We start from the raw sequence: 20,284 nt of genomic DNA, 5'->3' as shown, positions 1-20,284 counted from the left end.
TCTGCCAGAGTATCCTAACGTATCTCTGGCTAGCGCCCTTCTCAAAATAAGATCCCTTGAGCGCGTCGGTGGGCCCAGTACGAACCTTGGTCGACGAACCCTTCGAAGATCTGGGGATCGAAGAGCCGGTCGACGGGCAGCGCGCCTGGCTTGAACTCGTCATCGAGATCGTCGTCGTCGACAATCGCGCGGTGCTCGTAGGTAGGCCTGGGCGCGAACTTCCTCTGGGCCGGAAGCCGGGGCGGCTCGGCGTGGCCGGGCCCGCGTGCCCCTAACGGCTCGTCCAGCACGGTAGGCGTGGGACGAGCGGCCGCCGACGCGTACGAGCCCGCCGACGACGACGACGACAGCGTCGCGACGACGGACGGCGGTGCAGGTAGTGCAGGGTGCTGACGATGGTGGTGGTGCTGGTGATGGTGGTGTTGGTGCCGATGCTGGTGCAGGTGCGCGTCATGCTCGCTTTGGGGCTGCAGGTGCACTGTGCTGGAGACGCGATCATGCTTGGACAACGAAGAAGAAGAAGAAGAAGAAGAAGAAGAAGAAGAAGAGGAAGAAGAAGAAGAAGAAGAGGAGGAGAAGGAGGAAGATCTATCCGTCGATCGATCCGGATGATCAGCGCCTGGAGGACGCGAGGTCGCCACACGATCCTCGTACCGATTCACGTCGGTTTGGTACCGATGTAAATCCATCCGAGGATCGTACGTCTCGACGACGAGGACGGCTGGATTGCCGGGTATTTCCGGCGCCTCCTGGTAGCCATGATGATGCCGATTGCCGAGACGGTGGTGGTCTTGGCGTCGGTCGCCGGGCTCCCGTAAGTCGTACGTGCTGTCGGGGTCGTAGTACGATGGGGTGCGCGCGGTCCCGGGGAACAGAAAATAGGGGTACATACTGGTCGGTGGCAACCAGATCTCCTGGTAGTTCTCCTGCTGCGGGTCGAACGGGTACAGGGCCGAATCCGTGCCCGACAGGTCTACGGAGATGGAGGAGGGCAGGACCTCTGTAACACAGAAGCAGAGCCGCGGACGAGAACGGAGTGAGTGAGGGTGCGCGTTCGCCATCGGTAACGCAACGTGCGAGGTCTGCGTGCTGTTGTTGTAGGGTAGTGTCGTGACAGTGATGATGGTGGTGATGGTGATGATGATAATTATGGTGCATTGGCATTACGGGCATTGACGAAGGATCGTCGCGAAGAGTAGATTTCGGCACGATATCGTTAGAGAATGATACATCAGCTTATATCTGTCGCGACCTAAAGAATCGCGATTAGATCTTCGATATTATCGATGCTCCAAAATGTTAGATGCGAGAACGAGTAATTACGTAACATTACATCGTAAATTAATTAGGAACGTTTCAATTACTAAATGCATCTATACATTCGTGTTTCTTTCGAAATTTTATAAGTATCGGAAATTTTATTTAGACGGCGAATTTTTTAGGAAAGATATAAATTAAATGGAAAGGAATAAATATATTATAAAGATAACGACAAACAATTGTGAGATGTTCAATCAAAAATTAAAAAAAAATTAAAAAACGCGTTTAAATCAATCATCTTCTAAACAAATCTAAATTATATTGTCCGTTTAAATGTAGTATTTAATTTCGCTCATTATTCGATAATATTTATTTAAAAAAATCTTAATACCTTCGATATCGTATACAATTCTGTTTAAAAAACATACTATCATATATTTATATTTATTTTTTAGATTTATGAGTTCTTTTATTAATAGTGTTTTTTTTTTTTTTTTTTTTTTTTTTTTTTTTTTTTTTTTTTTTTAAAGATACTTGATTAAAAGTCAATTTTTTGCGCAAAGTTCAAATTTTTGTCATTGAATATTAAATTGGGAAAATTTTTCCATGTACAATCGCTTTCTCTGTCACGTTATTTCAATACTTTTGTTATGGAAAAATCGAGGAACAAAATTATAAACGATAGGAAATATGATAATACTCTCATTCTATTGTTCTATATTTGAGAATTTAGCGAAATGAATATGTCGAAAGAGTATATGAGGTAAATTAGAGTGAGAGAAGCAATATTGTACGCAGAACTATAATTACGGAAAGAAGATATACACGTGGAAGTAAACCCGGGCAATTGTACCACGTTGCAAATAAGATAATCAACGAACAATGCTTCGTTGCGGACCGTGATATCCAATTGTTTTTGAAATAAATATCAAACACACGCGGATGTATTCAGAGAAATTGCAATAAAAGAAATTAAAACGTCCGTAAATGAATAGGTAATTTAACTTGCTATTATTGGATTCTCTTTTAATAGTCAGTTAAAAAATCCACTTTTAATATATCTGCATTTTTAATCATTCCAAATACGTTGATAACATATTAGTAAGAGAGAACAAAAAACCGGTTTTTTTTTCTCTACACATACTCGCAATAAAAAAATTTCAGCATTATTAAATTTATTAAATACTGTAAATGCAAATCGTATATTTATAAAATAAGATTTGACAACAATTTATTTTACTTATTGTATCTGAAATTACTTGTGAATCGAGTTCTGTAGAAACAAGAAACCATTCATTAGAGTATATTATTAGAAATCGTTTTTAAAAGGAATATCAAGCACAGATACATTCAGGCAAATAACAACGCGAGATATCTTCTTTCCTTTAATTGAAAAATCCACCTTTCTCACAATTCGCTTTTAATTCTTAAACTTTCAACTGGCATGAAACTAATTTGATCCAATTGCCTTTGCGAAAGAGATAACGAACGCAAATATACTCGGAAAATCATGAAATGGTATTTGAGAGGAAATGGTAAGTACCATTTAAACCAATTGACGATTCAATCGAAAGCAATTCAAGTTCAATCCTCGGAACCAATCCTTGAGGTTCGATCCTTTTAACGTCAATTATATAATTCGGTTTTATCGCACTTTTACATTTACACTTTCCGCATGCTTATAATGTGATGTCAAATTTGATTCGGCGAATGAAATTTATTTTATCGAAGCTCACATTTCTATCATCGGCACTTTCGACATTTTTAAACTACTGCTCGCGTAATTAATCAATTGTAAGTTACTTCGAGCGCGTTATTAACGAGCCGCGAACATCATCGTAAATCTCGCGACGATGTTGATATTTTCTCGGTTTGCCGGGCGCGACGCCGGGAAATAAAAAGCTGGCCAGAATACGAAGTTAAACGAACCGGCCGGTAATCGAAATCGACGGACGATCCCGGATCTCGGGCTCCTTCGGGAATTTCACCGAAACTCCATTCAGAATCGAGGGATCCTCGCATCGAGCGTTACTGCGCGCGAGAAATTATCCCGGAGTGACGCGGTGCTCGTCGGGCGTGATTTTGTTCTTAAGAGATTTTCGGATTCCCGAGGGATCGTCGCAAGACTGCCGACTAGGACTGCCGTTAACCTTCTGTTCCACGTCGATCGTTCGCAAACGAAATAGAGGTCTGAATAAATTATTCGCATCGCGCGTACCATTTCCTCTCCCACGCGCACTTAATTATATTATTCTTCCTTCTCAATCGTCATATGTTAGGTTCTTTATCTCGAAAATCTTTTATCGCGAGTGGATTTGTAATTGAGAGAAGAAAAATAAAGATATCGTATATTGATATAAATTTATAATCTTGTTTATTGAGATTAGATGATATACGAATAGTGAAACTTATTTTAATCTTGATAAGGATTAAATCATATCATCAGAATTCAATTCGTTTACTCGATTAGTTTTTTGATTATTCATTTTTTATATTTTCAAACAAAACATGTTTATATAAAAGAGAAAATTTTACAAGATACTTTGTTATACTTACCTATTGGATATTTTTACTAGAATATAAAGGAAGGACGTTAGATACTTTAAGAGACAAATTTATTTTTATTAGAATAATAAAAGTTATTTTTTAATCGTCGAAACGATTCATTTGTCGTCGAATAAACTCTGATAACGATCTGGTGTCTTTCGATAAATCGTTCGACGACGCTGGGGAAAGAAGGGGAGAGTATAGTGAGTCGAGTACAGAGAGTAGATAGAGTCGTAGTAGACATACTATACACACTAATAGGCTACACATTTTAGATAGAAAACAAGCTGTAAGTTACAGGCATGCGGATGCCGATTCATCGATTCTCCAGTGCGGATTCTCAACATGCAGAACATGCGGTGCACGATTTCTGGTGCTCTCCGCCCCGTAGGATCATCCGGGAGTCTTATCGCCACCACTTTTGACTCGCGCTTCATCCGTCAAGCGTTTCATATCTCACGATCCGAGCAATCTTGACCGATCGTGACGTAAAGATTCGTCCTAGTGGATTTATGACAATAAAGGAAAATTGTGGGCGTCGATGCGAGCGATCGAATCCTGCCAATCATTTTATCGCAGTAGTTCCAGCAGTACAAAAGGATTGATAAGTCGATGACGCCATGAAAGTGTGATACAAAATTGGAAAAGTGTTTGGATTTAGAACAACGTAAAAAAAAAAAAAAGAGAGAACGTAATTAAAAAAGGGAATGAATTGCCCGGTGTAGAATAATAATCAAACCATGAAAATACCTTGTGTCGATTATTCATAGAGACTGCGAAAGGGAATAAATCAATTACAGCCATTAATATTAGAATAGAGAATCCGACTAAGCTAATGTAAGAGTCGCACAATCGCAAATATTATGCAGCAATATTCCCATGACGGCGCTTCGTATCGATAGTGTTTTCCCCATCTCGTCGATTTATCTCGCGAATGTTTGTCGATAGGGCGCGAGCGATCGCGCGTCGAAATATTCATGACGTATATATGGCACGAAGTGGAAATATATTTATATGTGTATATATATATTATATACATATATGTACTGCGGGATCGCAGACGGATGAGACGAGAGACACTCTCGGGGATAGCCACCAAGGACGACGGCAAGGATATTGGTCTCGGAATGCGAATCCTCCCCGGGCGGAGTGCGTCCTTATGGGGGGTGCCGGGGTGCGCTTTCTCGTGCAGACGTTTCTCTCGTACGTTCCGGGATTTCGAGGATCGATCTTCGCGCGCGATTCCTCCGGCTATCCTCTATCGGAGGAGAGAGGGGAAATATAAACCGTCTTCCTCTCGTATATCGGACCGGCAAGGAGGAGGACACTCCCCCGCCCCTCTCAACCCTGAACCCCTTCGAGGTAACGATCGTACGTCTCGAGACGTCTTCGATTCTGAGTGTCACGTGCTCCGTTGCGCCGGTGTGCTTCTTTTTATTAACCTCGGATGAGTAACGTGAGACCCAGCGATAACCAAGATAGCTGGAAGCTTTGGTGATATTTGAAGAGAGATACGATAGTTATAGAAAGAGTTTAGTGCCTTACATTTTGAAAATTTTCGTACTTTTACGCAACGTGGTAAAAATATCTCTCAAATATCATGGCTGTTGAATTCGGATAGATGTCAGCTATCAAGGCCGTCAATATTGAAACATCGCACGTTACTAGAAATATCGCACTTTCGGAATGTTATGTGTCCAATATTAACAATCGAGCGACGATCTCGTTGGAATCAGATTTCTATCTTACTGAAAAGACAGTTTGACTTTTCAAATAATAAGCAGAATTGTAAAAAAATAATTGTGTGAAAAAATATTGATAATACTTTATTATTAAAAAAAAAAAAAAAAAAAAACAGTTAAGTGCTCAAAATTTTGTAAATGCTATTATTAAAACAAATGATCACTACTAATAATAGTTTAAATATTTCACATTTTTGCAATCAATTACAGATTTAATAAACGAGATTCATAACAAGTTCTTTTTTAGTATATTAATTTTATTTCACAAGATCAAACTTCTCTTTCTATATATTAATTTCTATATACAATATTATAAAGGAAAATAATTTTTTATTATTAATATTTTATATGCAAAAGTATTAAAAATTATTACACCCATACATCAGCTATAGAATTAAGAGATAAAATTTATTATTAAACAAAAGTTAATAAATAAGTAATTACCTATAGATAATTAAAAATTATATATAGTTAATTAAAAATATAGATGGAAATTAATTTGATCTTTTAAAATTAAATTTTGAACTTGTTTATAAATATCCTGAATTTAATAGCAATTATATTTTATATTTTCAAATTATTGATTTAATATGTCTAGAATGATATGTAGAGAATTTAAAATGTGATGTTGACGTCTAATTTGTATCAAAATTATTGCATTTTAACGACAATCACCTCTCGTTTGCTTGATATGATTATTAATAGATATGATTATCAATAGCTACTAAATAATATTTAAGTGGTAACATAAATTATCATCCATCTTTTGGATGACAGATGATTATCAAACCGCGAATAATCGATCAGCGAAATATATTCTTTCTGATTAATTTGCAATTCGCGAAAAGATAGAAACGTAATTGAATGATCGATAGATACGACTGAGTAACAAGGCAAGTCTGGAATACATCTTCGTGTCGAAGATTCGATCGTTCGCAACAACAAGAAGTAATTTAATTCGATTGCGAAGGAATAGCTCGAGCGTTTAAATAAATTTCGTGTTGGAGCGACGCTCCTTTTCCTTTCTCGCTCTCCTTTCTCCCTCATTACTATTCATACACCTACCGTCTAGTTGTTCGATATCTTGGGGAAAGAAGAACGGAGCATGGCAAAGGGCCGGCCTATTTAAAGTCGCGCTTCCAATTTCAATTCAAGATCCAGATTTACATATCAGACGAATCGTTTGGCATTACCACGGCTCGAACGTATAGTTTATTTTTAAGCTTGCATGGGGGCGAGAAACAGTAACTAAAAAATCAATTCGCTTTTAAAGGCGTATGAAAATTTCTTAAAGCAAAATTAAAAAAAAATCTTTTATCCATAAATATTTATAATTATCAGATATATTCTATAGTTGTTGAAAATTTTTCACACGTGTATAGAAATACTCGAAAGTACAATGTGTATATTATTCAATTAGCTATCAAAGTATAATTATATTATATAAATATTTGTATATATTTGGAGAGAAATTGCGATTAATAATAATTGTGCTTTTAATTATAATTATTATATGCATATGAGCAGAAACGATAAAATCTTCGACAGTGAACAAAGTTGAATACGAGAGACAAATTATACGTTTATACGAGAGACAAATAGCATTCCCAATATCAATTTAAAATTCTATTTATCAATTTGCAAAATTTTCAATACATTATTTATTTTAGTGCAATATTTTTCCTTGTAATAACTGTATTTCGAATTCATTGGTTTATGGATGGAAAAAATAATTTTTCCAGGTTGTAAGAGGCATTTGACATTTGAATCTGTTACGAGAATTGTCGCTAAATTATATCAGTTTGCATTTGTTATAGCTGAGCTGTCATCGAGGTAATGTATAACATTTAAAATTAATTCGAAATTGCGGTAAAGAGGCGCAGAATTTCTTCTTCGCAAAGTAAAGTAGTTTGCCCCGTCGAGAGCTATTGTAAACCGAAATGTTTGTACATTATGTTCGTGTAGCGTCGAGGTTAATTACGTAATAACATTGTTACCGTAATAACTAATTGTTCGCTTATGTTTCCGTGCTGCAAAACTGCTCTCGACCAGTCACGCATTCCACAAATGTTAATGCTATATCGTAGATAGAATGTGTATGCCGTATTCATCGCACGCATATGCATCGTTGGCGCGCTTCATTCGTCAAACGCAACGCAAGAGACACATTTGTCACACATGCGTGTGGTGTGTGTAAAGATACTTACGTTTTGTGTGCGCGCACTGCACGCTTGAATCTTAATGTTGCCTTAAATTATGATTGCGAGGCACGAGCGGAAGCGTCGTCGATCCTGGTTATACAGTCGATATCTCAATATTTAAATAAAATACAAATGATGATAAAAGTGCAAAAGTTTTGCATAAATAAATATAAGTATAGGAATCGGCTTTTGTTAATATTTTATAAATAAGATATTATATCTCAAGTATATATATATCAATATATATATATATATATATATATATATATATCATATCAAAATATGAAGTTTAAAAAGCTTATTATTACTTTTATTAATAATTAATAGTAATATATTATTAATAACACGGTTTTATAAAAGTTATAGAAAAGGATAATAATATTGAAAAAATGCGTTAAAATAGCAATAAAAATATAAAAAAGTAGTAACACATTATGAAAAAATATTGCAATTGCTAAGTTATAATATTTCAATCTTAATAATAATATAAAAATTGAATAACGTTCATATTGTAAATCCTACTAAGTAGCTGAAGTTATAGTATGAACATTTCGAAATAAAATAAAAATTCATCAAAGGGATTGTAATTGAAAATTACATTTTTCTATTATAAAAGATTCTTGTTTCCCAACTGTTGCATTACGATACATATTTAAAGTATCATTTATTATCTTTCTCGAAATTAGAGGGCTTATTGTTATCTTCATTTTAATGCCTGCAACTCCCCCTTATTTAGTTAATTACAAAGAAAGTAGCTTATCCGAGGGTGAGGATAACGTTCTCCGACGAGTCTTGAACACCGCGGTACCGCTTAAAAGTAATTGCCTCGTCGAGCAGCATCCTACCTTGCTCGCAACTTTGACGTCCGGGAAAAAAATGAGAGAGTAACAGGAAGTGGCTTTAGTTTAGTGCATGTCAGTTCTCAGTCGTTGCAAATGCGAGAGCGATGCAACAATGAGCCTTCTCGTCTATGCACTATGTTGATAACAAACATCATACTTTGTCGTAAAAACTTGAGAGTAATGTCGATTATGTGTATAAATATAATCATCGTCGTATCCCTTAACGTTAAACAAAATTTTTTTTTTAATGTCGCAAATGAAAATTATAAATATTAATTATATAATTTTCCTAAAGATATTCTAAATTTACATTATATATATATATATATATATTTTTTTTTTTTTTGCGAGAAAACATCTTTATACATAACATCTAAAACAATACACGAAACATATTTAAATTAAATAAATATTTTAAAATAATGAAAAATTCAAATCGACTGTTATAAATGTAATTAGTTTGTATCGATTAGAATCTACGTATATCGTGCAAATCTACACACTAAATTATTGAGATTTATCGCTGTTGTCCAGGATCGACACGGACGCTTCAATGTACACATAAAAAAAAAAAAATAAAAAAAAAACTGGTACAAGATACACACAGACAGACACGCAAGGGTAAACCCCATAGACTCAACGAAGATACGATAGAGAAAAAAAACTTCTTGAATATTGAAAATTATTTCACAAAACACCGACAATTGCTTTTCACAAAGTGCTGATATAATTGTACTCATGTTCATTCATGTCACAACAGTCCGTTCGAATCTCAATTTACGATAAAATTTGTTATCAAACGAAATCCCATACACGTATTTACGTGTCACGTGACGTACACGCGTTTATGCACACCGATAAAATTTAATTAACAAACTATTTATCCGGCATTCGAATCCGCGAACATATTTCTACCAATAACTAAACTTGATAATGAGTTTGCTTTTGCAGCGACACAGCTTTTGTACGATTACCAATTTACATTCTAGTAATAGAGAGCACATTAAATTCTTACTTTTTACAATCAAATAGCAATTATTGCTTGTTGACGGGAAGCCAGCGCAAAATTTTCCACGTGACATACGCAATTACGTGTACGATGGATATATATATATATATATATATATATATATATATATATATACGAACACACGATAGAGAGAAGGACAGAGAAACTTTACGAATCGCGTATTATAGTTGGACTCACCAACGCAGGGATTATGGTTCACCGTCAAGAAGATCTTGTCGCATCGCCGCTTCATGTGATTATTCGGGCATATACAGCCAAACAGTGGCGATAGTCGCAGCTGCGTCCAGGACTCATAGCAAGCTTCTCTGAAACAGTAACGATAAGACGTGGTTACTATCTCTCAAATGCAGCTACTAGAAGATTTTATATATCGTGAATTTTAGATTAGAGAGAGGAAAATTTATTAGAAAATACCTTAAAGCATTATTCCGCGGATATATATGCATCATTAATTATAAAAGAACGCGTCCGTTGCACTAATATTATAATATAAAAAAATAATAAAAAATATATAAAAGTAAATAAAACAAAATAATAATATGATAATAAAAAGAGGAATGCATTAAGGCGTCAGCTTTATAAATGAGAAGGTTGCGCTGCACGTTTAAATGCAGGATTTAAAATCACGTTAACATGCCATTGCGGTGCATTGTAATTGCTGTGACCCCCGTTGCTTTATAAATATTATTAATTAATCGCGATGAATTCCCGCTTCGCCATCGGGCGCGTAAATCTCTCGCTCGGAGGATTAATGACTGGCCATCAAATATATATATATATATATATATATATGTGTATATATTGGCGTTTTGCCAAATACGTTGACCCACATCTGTGCGCGGCCCCTCCAATAGCCGTAATAAATATTAAAATACGCAAACTCCGATATTCACCGAGCTGCTGTACCTCCAATATTTCGTAATACTTTTGCGCACGTCTGTGTTCCAATAATCCGCGGTAATTGCAAGACATTATCGACACGATACATATCGGAATTTCAATACGCGCGTAATTAGTGATCGCTATCTTCGGTGTATACGTATATTAATGCAGAAATGTATAGAAATAATCTTTTATAAAGTGGCAAATTTTTAGTTGCCACGTGATATAATAAATAAATTTCACATATATAAACGGTATATAAAATTAAATTTTTTATAAAATGTTTTACAAGATAATAAAAGAAATTTTACAATTTTTGATTAATTTTGCGAAAACTTGATAACATTATTAAAATTGATATAATATCAAAGCCAAATTAATTTTACGCAGAAATACTGAAATAGTTATATAAAAATATATAGTATAACAATATAATATAATAGTATAAGTATATAATTTTAATACTTTATTCTTCTATATATATACAAAATCATTTGTATAATATATCGTTTATAAATTCATTATTATATAATATTTTTAAATTTTAAGCAACGCGTTATTTTAATTATTACGAATACTTTTCTGGAATATCCGAACAGATTGAAATTCACGAATCTACAGAGCGTATCTGTTTTAGATTAGAATTGGAAAGCGATATTTCGGATATCCCGAAAAGTTTGATATTGAAAACGCTATATGAACTTTTGAGGAAAAAAAAAAACAAAAAAAAAACAAAAAACAAAACATGGAAAGTATTTTTATTAACACATGCAAACAATATATTTTTCAAATAATACTAATAAATAAGAAAACATTTCCAGTTAAACGACTAATTATATTAAAGCATTATTAGAACAGAATCTTTTAGAAATAGAAAACTTGGGTCATTGTTTACTCTCTTCTTATTTTATCGATCCAATTGACGCGCGCGCACGCGCTCTACGGATAATACCGGAGAACTTTGACCATTATAGTTGTAAATAGAAGTTCCTTTCCCCTCTGTGGTAAAAGTTCCGTTAGCTTCGGAAAGTCAATCGCGTTTACACCACGCGCCATATCTGGCGTGAGAATCCTGATCGAGAACCGAAACGTACTCAACTCTTTCCTCCCTTCTTCCGTCGAAGGTAACGTAGAAACTTTACGCGAGAGTGCCGATCAATTGACTTTTGAACTTACACAGGAACGTATTTAAGGAACTTTTCCTGCGCCGACAATCCGCCGCGAAATTCGATACAATACAATATAATCGATGACACGTTGAGCAATTAAGATTATCTCGTTGGTAATTAGAAAAATTATATCAGATATCATTTTGCGATAGTACAAAGTAAATTATACCGGATAAAAAATATCTTGGCGCATGTTTTAGGCGTGCGCATACATAATTAATGCATAATTAATACTTATTAATAATAGTTGTGCGAACTATTATATTACAAACAGAACTGATATTAGACAACTAAAATGAACTAAAAAACTAACAATGATAATAATTATAATAGTAATTATGCAATTAATTTATTTGTGGAAATGTTCTTTTTTAGAAATGTTCTTTCTAAGCTATGTTTAATGGTAAACCATCATCATTTAACCTAAGTTTTTATTAAGCCAATTTTTTTATTAGGTCACTCTCTCGACGGGAATAAAGAAAAATATGGACGAGAGAGCAAGACAGAAGAGCGGATAGCTAAAGAGAAATTCGATGTGGAGACTCTGAAATTCAAAATTATTTGGGTTAATGGCACACACGCTACGGTGAATTTTGCTCGTTGAATTCTCAGAGGTCAAAGGAGAGGCAAAAGCGAAGGGATGGTAAAGCTGGAACTGAAGAGACGCCGCAACCAGCGAGGAAGACGCATCAAAGGGTTGCAAAGGTTCACATAAGAACCAGAACGCGAGTCACGTTTCATTCCGCATCGTGTGATTTTGTTTGACTTCTTCTTCTCTTTCTTTTTGTTGGAATTATTTTATCAAGCGACGCGGTAGCGTCGCGACGCCAAGTATTGTATATAAAAAAATTCTTTATCCGGTTTATCAACACTTTTGTCTACGTACAGGGGCCGCGGCGCCGCTTATCCGGAATTTCATGTTCAATAAAACTTTCGATTAAGATATTTTAGGAACTGAAGCCGTAATGAAAAATCTAATTGGCACTTTTATTATATAACGTGAATATAAGCTTTCGATTGCGATCAGTTTTGAATAAGATTGGTGCAATCCTGAGAAATGATAATATCATATCGGGACTTTCTTCATTTCAGTCATTCTTCAATTTTCCGTCTCACGTACGTATGCCCGCACGCACACACGCAAAGCGATTTTGTCCCTCAAGGCGCGTTTGCAACGCTCGTGTACGATTATTCGCTTGAGTGCGCAAATGCGCCTTGAGAGACAATGTTGCGTATGTGCGTATGTACATATAAGGTAAAAAATCAAAACTAAATATGAAATCAAGTTAACTAGCCAAGTACATAGAAGCAGTTCAATTTGTGAGGGTTTGTAATTTGGAATATATTTGTCATAAAATCAATCTTGCATTTATAGAAATATCATAGATTCTCTCGAGAAAATTAAAATGTATTTTATTTTTATAAAATTACGCTATTACGTCCTCCCCAAATAAATATTATATATAATATATAAAATACTATTATATCGTGGATCTCGTTAGAAATTAGTACATCATAAAACTACTTAATCCTTACTACAATAACATCGATCACATCGATCACCAATTTCGAGTTTAAAAGTGCCCTATGTCAAACTGATCGATTTATTTTGAAATTAATTTTATAAGCTTTACCAGATAGGCCCGGAACGAAAGAATTAAAATTAAAATGACGTACAGAAACTCGGCGTATACTTGTTAGAAAACGTCTTACGAAAAATAACGAATTTATTATTACTTCTATATTCATGTCTAAAAACACTGTTTCTGAGATAGAGAACATTTTTTATAAAAAGAGTAACAGATTTATAAAACAATTTCATATCTAAATTATGTAATTAACATAATATATATATATATATATATATATATATATATATATATATATATATATAATAAATAAATAAGGAAAAATTTTATATTAAATATTTTTTGAGAATTCATGCTACAATACATTTATATAATAATTCCAAATGTGGATTAATTTATAATTTAATGATATTTAAAACATGAAGTATCAAATTTTGTTTATTGAAGTATTTACACTTGCTTTACAATCAAAGGAATTTAATTTAGCTACATATTAAATTACTTTTCGTCGATACTATAATGTTAAGCATACTTAAAAATAGATATTATAACATTAGTATGTTGGTATATTAGATGTTCGAAATTATATCTGTTTATATATTTTCTTTATTTCACCTTATTATTTAATATTTTATATTATTCCTTTCTTCGTACTCTCTACTTATCTGCATCGTTATTCTATTGCCGTTATACTTGATCGCTTTGATAATATTGAATTCATGTGGCAGCTGCAAATTTCGCAATCCAGTGACCCGCGCGTTTACGCCATTGGCGTAAATAAATCGTGCCATCGTGATATGAATGCGCATAACCGGCTGAAATGTAAGAAACAATAGAATATAGAGATTCATGAACCTCATATACCGATTTCCCCGGATTCGTTGTACGTCTTGTATCCGATCGATAAGTAATGTATCCGTTTTCGTTCCATCAACTGAAAAAAACTATTTCGAAGAAAGTCCACATGCTGAGACAATTCGTTTTTCAACGTATAAATAGCAGTAACGGTTCTTTCTGAAGTCTCCCTCGTTCTTAAAGTTTCCCGAATTTTGTATAACAAGATCAAAAGGATATCTTACGGAACATTAATTTTTGACGTATAAAATCGATCTAAATGAAGAAGTTAAATAAAACACGCAAGTCAGAATAAAATAGAAAGATATGTTTTATAATTAGATCTCTGTGAAAAGTTTTATAAAAATTAAGATTAAACTTTCTAAAAATTAAATAACAATATGTATTACTTTATATTACTATAATTATAAATTATTTTTGTGAATGCTGTTAAAAAAGTATAATAGTTATATCGTTTCTTTTTCTTTAATATTTTATTATATTTAATAAAACTTATTATTTCTTAAATAATAGATATTTGAATAACTATTGGTATCGCTATTTCACGAAACATAAATTCGTGTTCCGGTAAAGTCGAATGAGTCTGAAATTTGCGCGGAGAATCGATAGCGAGACGAAGTAGTACAGACGCGAATTAGTCAGCCGCTTCTGCGGAGGAAATCGCGATGGCTCGTAGGAGTTTCCACGACTTGGAGTGTCGACGACAGACACACGAGATGTCGTTTCCTTATGTTCTACAGCCGACCGGTGGTTTTGTTCCGCTTCGAAGGTAAACCATAATCCTATGCACGATTTCGAGCTATTATAATGCGGCTCGAACAGACATAAGACGAAAGATAAACCTTCTGTCAAAAGACAGAAGAGATTCGCTCAACAAAGTAAAAAAATATTGTCGACGTAACATTATTGCATCAATATTGATCGACATATATCATCAAATAACTGTTTCATTTAGTATCCAATAAAAGATTAAAATTATAGAAAAACATATTGAAATCCCTAAAAGAATATTTCTGAGACGGATTTTGCGAATATGTATAGGCAAGTGAAGAAAATCGCGCGGAAAAGCACGGTTTACATTCATTAAACACGCGGTGTTTTGAAATATTAGCGCGTATTTAATATGCAGCGCAAGTAGAAGAAGGTAAAAATTTATTAAATATCGTTACATCAAAAAAGATATTACGATTTCCACGATTCATTTATTATACAAGATGCAGAATTAATTCGCAGAGATGTACATGTATTGCTAACTTGTTTAATTCTTCATTAAATGTTAATTCTTTACAGAAGAATGATCAATTAGAATACTGTTAATGAGACGTTGATTCATTTTCACACTAGCATCTCGATTTTTCTTGTATATATTTATACCAGGTATATAAATATGAAAGCGGAATTTGCCCATACATGGCCCTAGCTGTCAATGTAGTTACCGTCACACCGCGTCATTGGCGCCATTTTCTTGTTTTGACATCTGATAAAGATTTTCAACTCGCAACAATACAAGTTTCATACAACAGCATAGTTTTTAATAGCGTTGAACATGTCGAATTTTGTGCCTGGAAACTACGATTTGCGGACAGCATTGATTTTCCGTTACCATTTGAAGAAAACTGCTGCAGAATCGCATCGAATGCTTGTCGAAGCTTACGGTGAGCATGCTCTTGGTAAATCACAGTGCTTCGAGTGGTTTAAAAAATTCAAAAGTGGCGATTTTGACGTGAGAAACGAAGAACGTGCAAGACCACCGAAAAAGTTTGAAGACAGCGAATTGCAGACATTGTTGGATGAGGATGACGCTCAAACGCAACAACAACTCGATTTGAATCAGGCTTTGCGTGAAAAACGACCAGAATATCAAAAAAGGCGACACAAAGTGATTTTGCTTCATAATAATGCATCATCACACACAGCAAAACCGGTCAAGGAAACGATTGAGGCGTTTAGTTGGGAAATACTTTCGCATGCGGCTTACTCACCAGACTTGGCTCCATCCGATTACTACTTATTTGCATCGATGGGACACGCACTTGCTGAGCAGCGCTTCACTTTTTACGAAAATGTACGAAAATGGCTCGATGACTGTTTTGCCTCAAAGGAGCAACAGTTTTTTTGGCGTGGCATCCACAAATTGTCAGAGAGATGGGAAAAATGTATAGCTAGCAATGGGCAATACTTGGAATAAAATATTTTTTATCATTTTCATACAATAAACGTGTATTTTCTATACAAAAATTCCGGTTTCATATTCATATACCTGGTAATATCATTATTTCTCTCGAATCATATTCTTTAGACACATATACACATTGAAGTAGCTCTTATATATAAAGAAACAATTTTATGTATATATAAAAATTTATATCTATACAGGCAATACTTTGATACGAAATGGGCTGCTCAAAAGTCCTATAGCGGTCCGTAATAAAATGACCGCGTTATCACGAATAAATTACATTGAGGGTCCCATATGCGGCCGATACTGTCCCGCAATAGAGACCCACCATCTTTCCACACGAGCCCGATAGGTTTTTCGACGAATGCGGCCGCTTGAAACATCGACAAAACCTATGCATAACCGGCATCGAAAAGCTACTGAATAATACATGTGCCTATCGATGCCCGCGTTCGAATGATTAACGACGCGTGAGGTCCGAAAAGTCGAACCATTTCTTTTTTACTCGATTTTGCTCACCCTTTCTCTCATCTTCTTGCTTTCTCCAGATTTTTCAGAATATCCTCGAATATATTTTTTTTCAAATACAAAATTATAAAGCGTAACAATATGTGCGTACACATTTAAAGATAATGCTCGCTCTTTAAAATTAGAAAACAGGATAATTTTTTTTTGGCGTAAAAAAAAATATATATATATATATATGCAGCGAATTTATTATATCAACTTTAATTCATATCTATATTTATTTTTAATATCTTGTTTTTTTAGTCTCATTTCGCGATGCAAAAAGTTGCAAGTTCCTTGCATATAATAAATACTTTGACTTTTACCGCTCGCTAAAATGTCACCGTTCGCATCTCTCGTGGACCATCTTCCGACCCGTAAGATCATAGTGACGATAGGAATTTGCAGCTTGGTTAAGGGTTGTTTGACAGCGCGGGTACGAAGCCCGACAACGAGGGACAACCCTTACACGTATCACGTGACGATACGGTCTCATCAAAATTCATAAAGCGATTCGCTGGTTCTCGTTTTAGTACTCCGCGTCGTATCAAGCGCGTATTATATATTTATAGATGTCCATGTATATACGAGATACATATATGTCTATACAAGTTATCTCGGTTTCACATGTATCTACTTGCGCGATTCAAAATACACGCACGTATCTCATTTTGTATATACGTACTGTATATCATTGATTTTGCTTATTTTTTATTTATAACTTTTAGAATGAAAATGAAACTTCAATGTGATAAAAATACTTATACGAATAATTAGATTGTTAAGAAAATAAACTTTTAAAAATCTTATAAAAAAATCGTACACAAATATACTGATAGAAAAAATTATCAAAAAATATATTTATTAAATATATTTTTCTATCTATCGTTACTTCTTTTTAGAAAGACTCTTATAATAAAAAAAAAATGTTCGCTTGTAGCGCGCAATTACTGTTAGAGTATCGAAATACGGTATATAATTACGTCGTGTTAAAAAATCACGCCAAACAGGAAGAAGCTTACAAAAACTAAAATGTATTTCTATGTACCTAGTATACGCGCTTTCCATTTCTCTCATCGCAACCAAAGATTGTTCCTCTTTCCTTCACTATTCCTACCGAACCACTTTTACTCCACACGTTCCCCCTTACTTTCTTCTTGTTCGCTTTTCTCAAAAAGTTACATCAGGCAAAGTCGGTGAGCTCCAAGTTCCGCCGGAAACTCGCACTCGCAACTGCATTCTCCGATTGTGTTGGGCGTTGGGCGTGCGCGCGCGCGCATACGGGAAAAGTTCGCAATTAGCGCTAATTACGCTCGAATGGTCGACAATTAATTCGTGCAATCTGCCTCTAAGTCTCGATCACGGTTACCGGGTTTTGCGAAATAGCGCGACCGGCGCAGTTGCACTTCATTTGACTGATGACGTTGGACTGAAAAGCCAGAAATAATTTACCGTCCTTTGAATCATTCATTATCCAAAATTACGTAGTTTGTTATCGATGCTCTCTAAAATGTGAACATTCGTATATTAACTCTCCTCCTTATTCCCTCTCTTGTCACAATTTTATACCAATTAAATATTTTTTGTAAATGATAAAGACATAAATAATTGTTTTTCAATATTGTTACATAATATATCTTTTCTCTTTTATTTTTGAATATAAAAAAGAACATCATGAATATTAAATAATCGATAAATACATATTACAATATTATATCTCTTAATGTGTGTACAGCAACATATTCATTATTATGCGCCATTTATCTATTATATAATATATAAATTTTCTCTATTATATATATTGTATAATTTTTAATCAGAGAGAGAGAAATTATATATATATATATATATATTCTTTTTTTTTCTTATTTAGTTCTAATGAAATTATTTTTCTACAAATGTACGATCATTATGTACAATTTATTTGGAAATATCTATATTATTTATACGTTTCGGTAACACAAGAAACTTAATATTCTTCGCTTAATGTTCTCAATTAGTGAATATAGAGATTTTGCATTCTAAAGCGTTTCGGAATTACATTTTACGAATATGAAATCGTATTTCACGCCGAGCGAACATACGAAGGTAATGGTATTTGCGATGAAGGCAACGCTACATTACTCTTTATTCATATCCTGAGAAAGTTGCAATAACTTCAGCACTGTGCGATAAATGAAAAGTTTTATCGAAGTTCGCGCTCGGCACTCGCGCGGATTGCACGCGTTCCTCGCCTCCCAAACTTCGATATTAACGCTAATTAAGGGACGAGATTAATTTCGGTACAGGAACCGCCATCCAGTTGATAACCCGCAAAAAAAAAAAATATGACTTAGTCAAAGAAATTTAATGGCAAAGATAATAGTACGGAAAAAAATCCTTCCGAGAGATAAAAATATTGAACATTCTTGAGAAGGATAACATTATGAAAAAATTTGTCTTTTCATTGTTGAAAGAAATATCAATTTTTAATTCATTAAAATATTCTACAATCGAATGACTATAAAGCGACGCATACGATGCGCGATTTCGATTTATCATTATTTAATTTGCGCGCTTCAATTCACCTAAGATAACAACTCAAGAACGCAGAGACGATTATTAATCGCGCAATACCATGCTTTAATTAACTAACCGCGTATTTGCAATCGCTTCCATATGACCGATAGCAAGAATCCATATCATTGCCATCGCTCTCCTTAGTCGCAATGCGCCGGAATTCCGCGCTGAAACCATCGAAAATCCCATTACGGAACTACGTCGTCGTAATTATGGCGTGGCTGGTTACATATGTGCCGTACGTATGTTGCATCCTGCCGCGTTCGCACATTCACATGCACACGCACACGCACACGGGGATTCTCATTGCGCGCTCGCAATGAGAAATATAGTTTTACGATAAGGTCGTTGCCGCCGAAGGAGCGTTTGTGAAATTATGATCGATTCATCGGAAGATAATCACAAAGTGCAGAATCTTAAACGTACAGTTTTCCCATATATCGATCACTCTGTATATAAAAAAAAAAAAAGCAAGAATTCTTTTTCTTTCGAATAAATGTGCATCCGAGTCTCGAGCCGATTACAGATTTTTAATATACATCATTTATTCGAATCGTAAGATCTATTTTTTTTTTTTAAATCTCTGCAAAGTACACTTTAATTCACGTGTACACACATGTATACTTTTTATGTCTCGAAACATGAAAAACTTTTAAGAAATTACGATCAATTTTTGGATAAAAGTATCAATGGGGATGCTAATGGTGTGCTAAATATTTAAGATCTTTTACAGAACTAATATATGGAATCGTGTAAAAGATGGGACTTCTCGTCTCTCTTAGAATTGTCATCGCGACGTTTTCAGGGAATGCAATTTACGGGACTGCGTTTACACACGATGAGATATTCAGGATTCGTTAGCGTAGTAATGCGATCACGATGATTAAAGGGCAGTGGAATGGACGACGTTGATGGCGAGAGA

The 20,284-nt window shown here is 34.7% G+C and overlaps 1 protein-coding gene across 4 annotated transcripts in view; it reads right to left on the bottom strand.

The window, feature by feature from the left end:
- The window catches only part of Gfrl (Glial cell line-derived neurotrophic family receptor-like), a 286,917-nt gene that overhangs the window by 52,098 nt on the left and 214,535 nt on the right, over nucleotides 1–20,284 (bottom strand). For 2 of the 4 annotated variants that reach the window (XM_070308331.1, XM_070308333.1), the window contains exon 5: nucleotides 9,800–9,927. In XM_070308331.1, coding sequence (XP_070164432.1) covers nucleotides 9,800–9,927 — 128 coding nt within the window. Of the gene's footprint in view, nucleotides 1–85; nucleotides 1,001–9,799; nucleotides 9,928–20,284 lie in introns of all 4 variants that reach the window. The other 2 variants (XM_070308329.1, XM_070308330.1) reach the window with 2 other exon arrangements.

This window comes from Polyergus mexicanus, unplaced genomic scaffold (assembly GCF_030449975.1).
Source record: "Polyergus mexicanus isolate NDT 795.1 unplaced genomic scaffold, iyPolMexi1.0 SCAF_15, whole genome shotgun sequence".
Classification (NCBI taxonomy): domain Eukaryota; kingdom Metazoa; phylum Arthropoda; class Insecta; order Hymenoptera; family Formicidae; genus Polyergus; species Polyergus mexicanus.
Note: the sequence above shows the minus strand (reverse complement) of the source record. Positions and strands in the feature narration are given on the sequence as shown.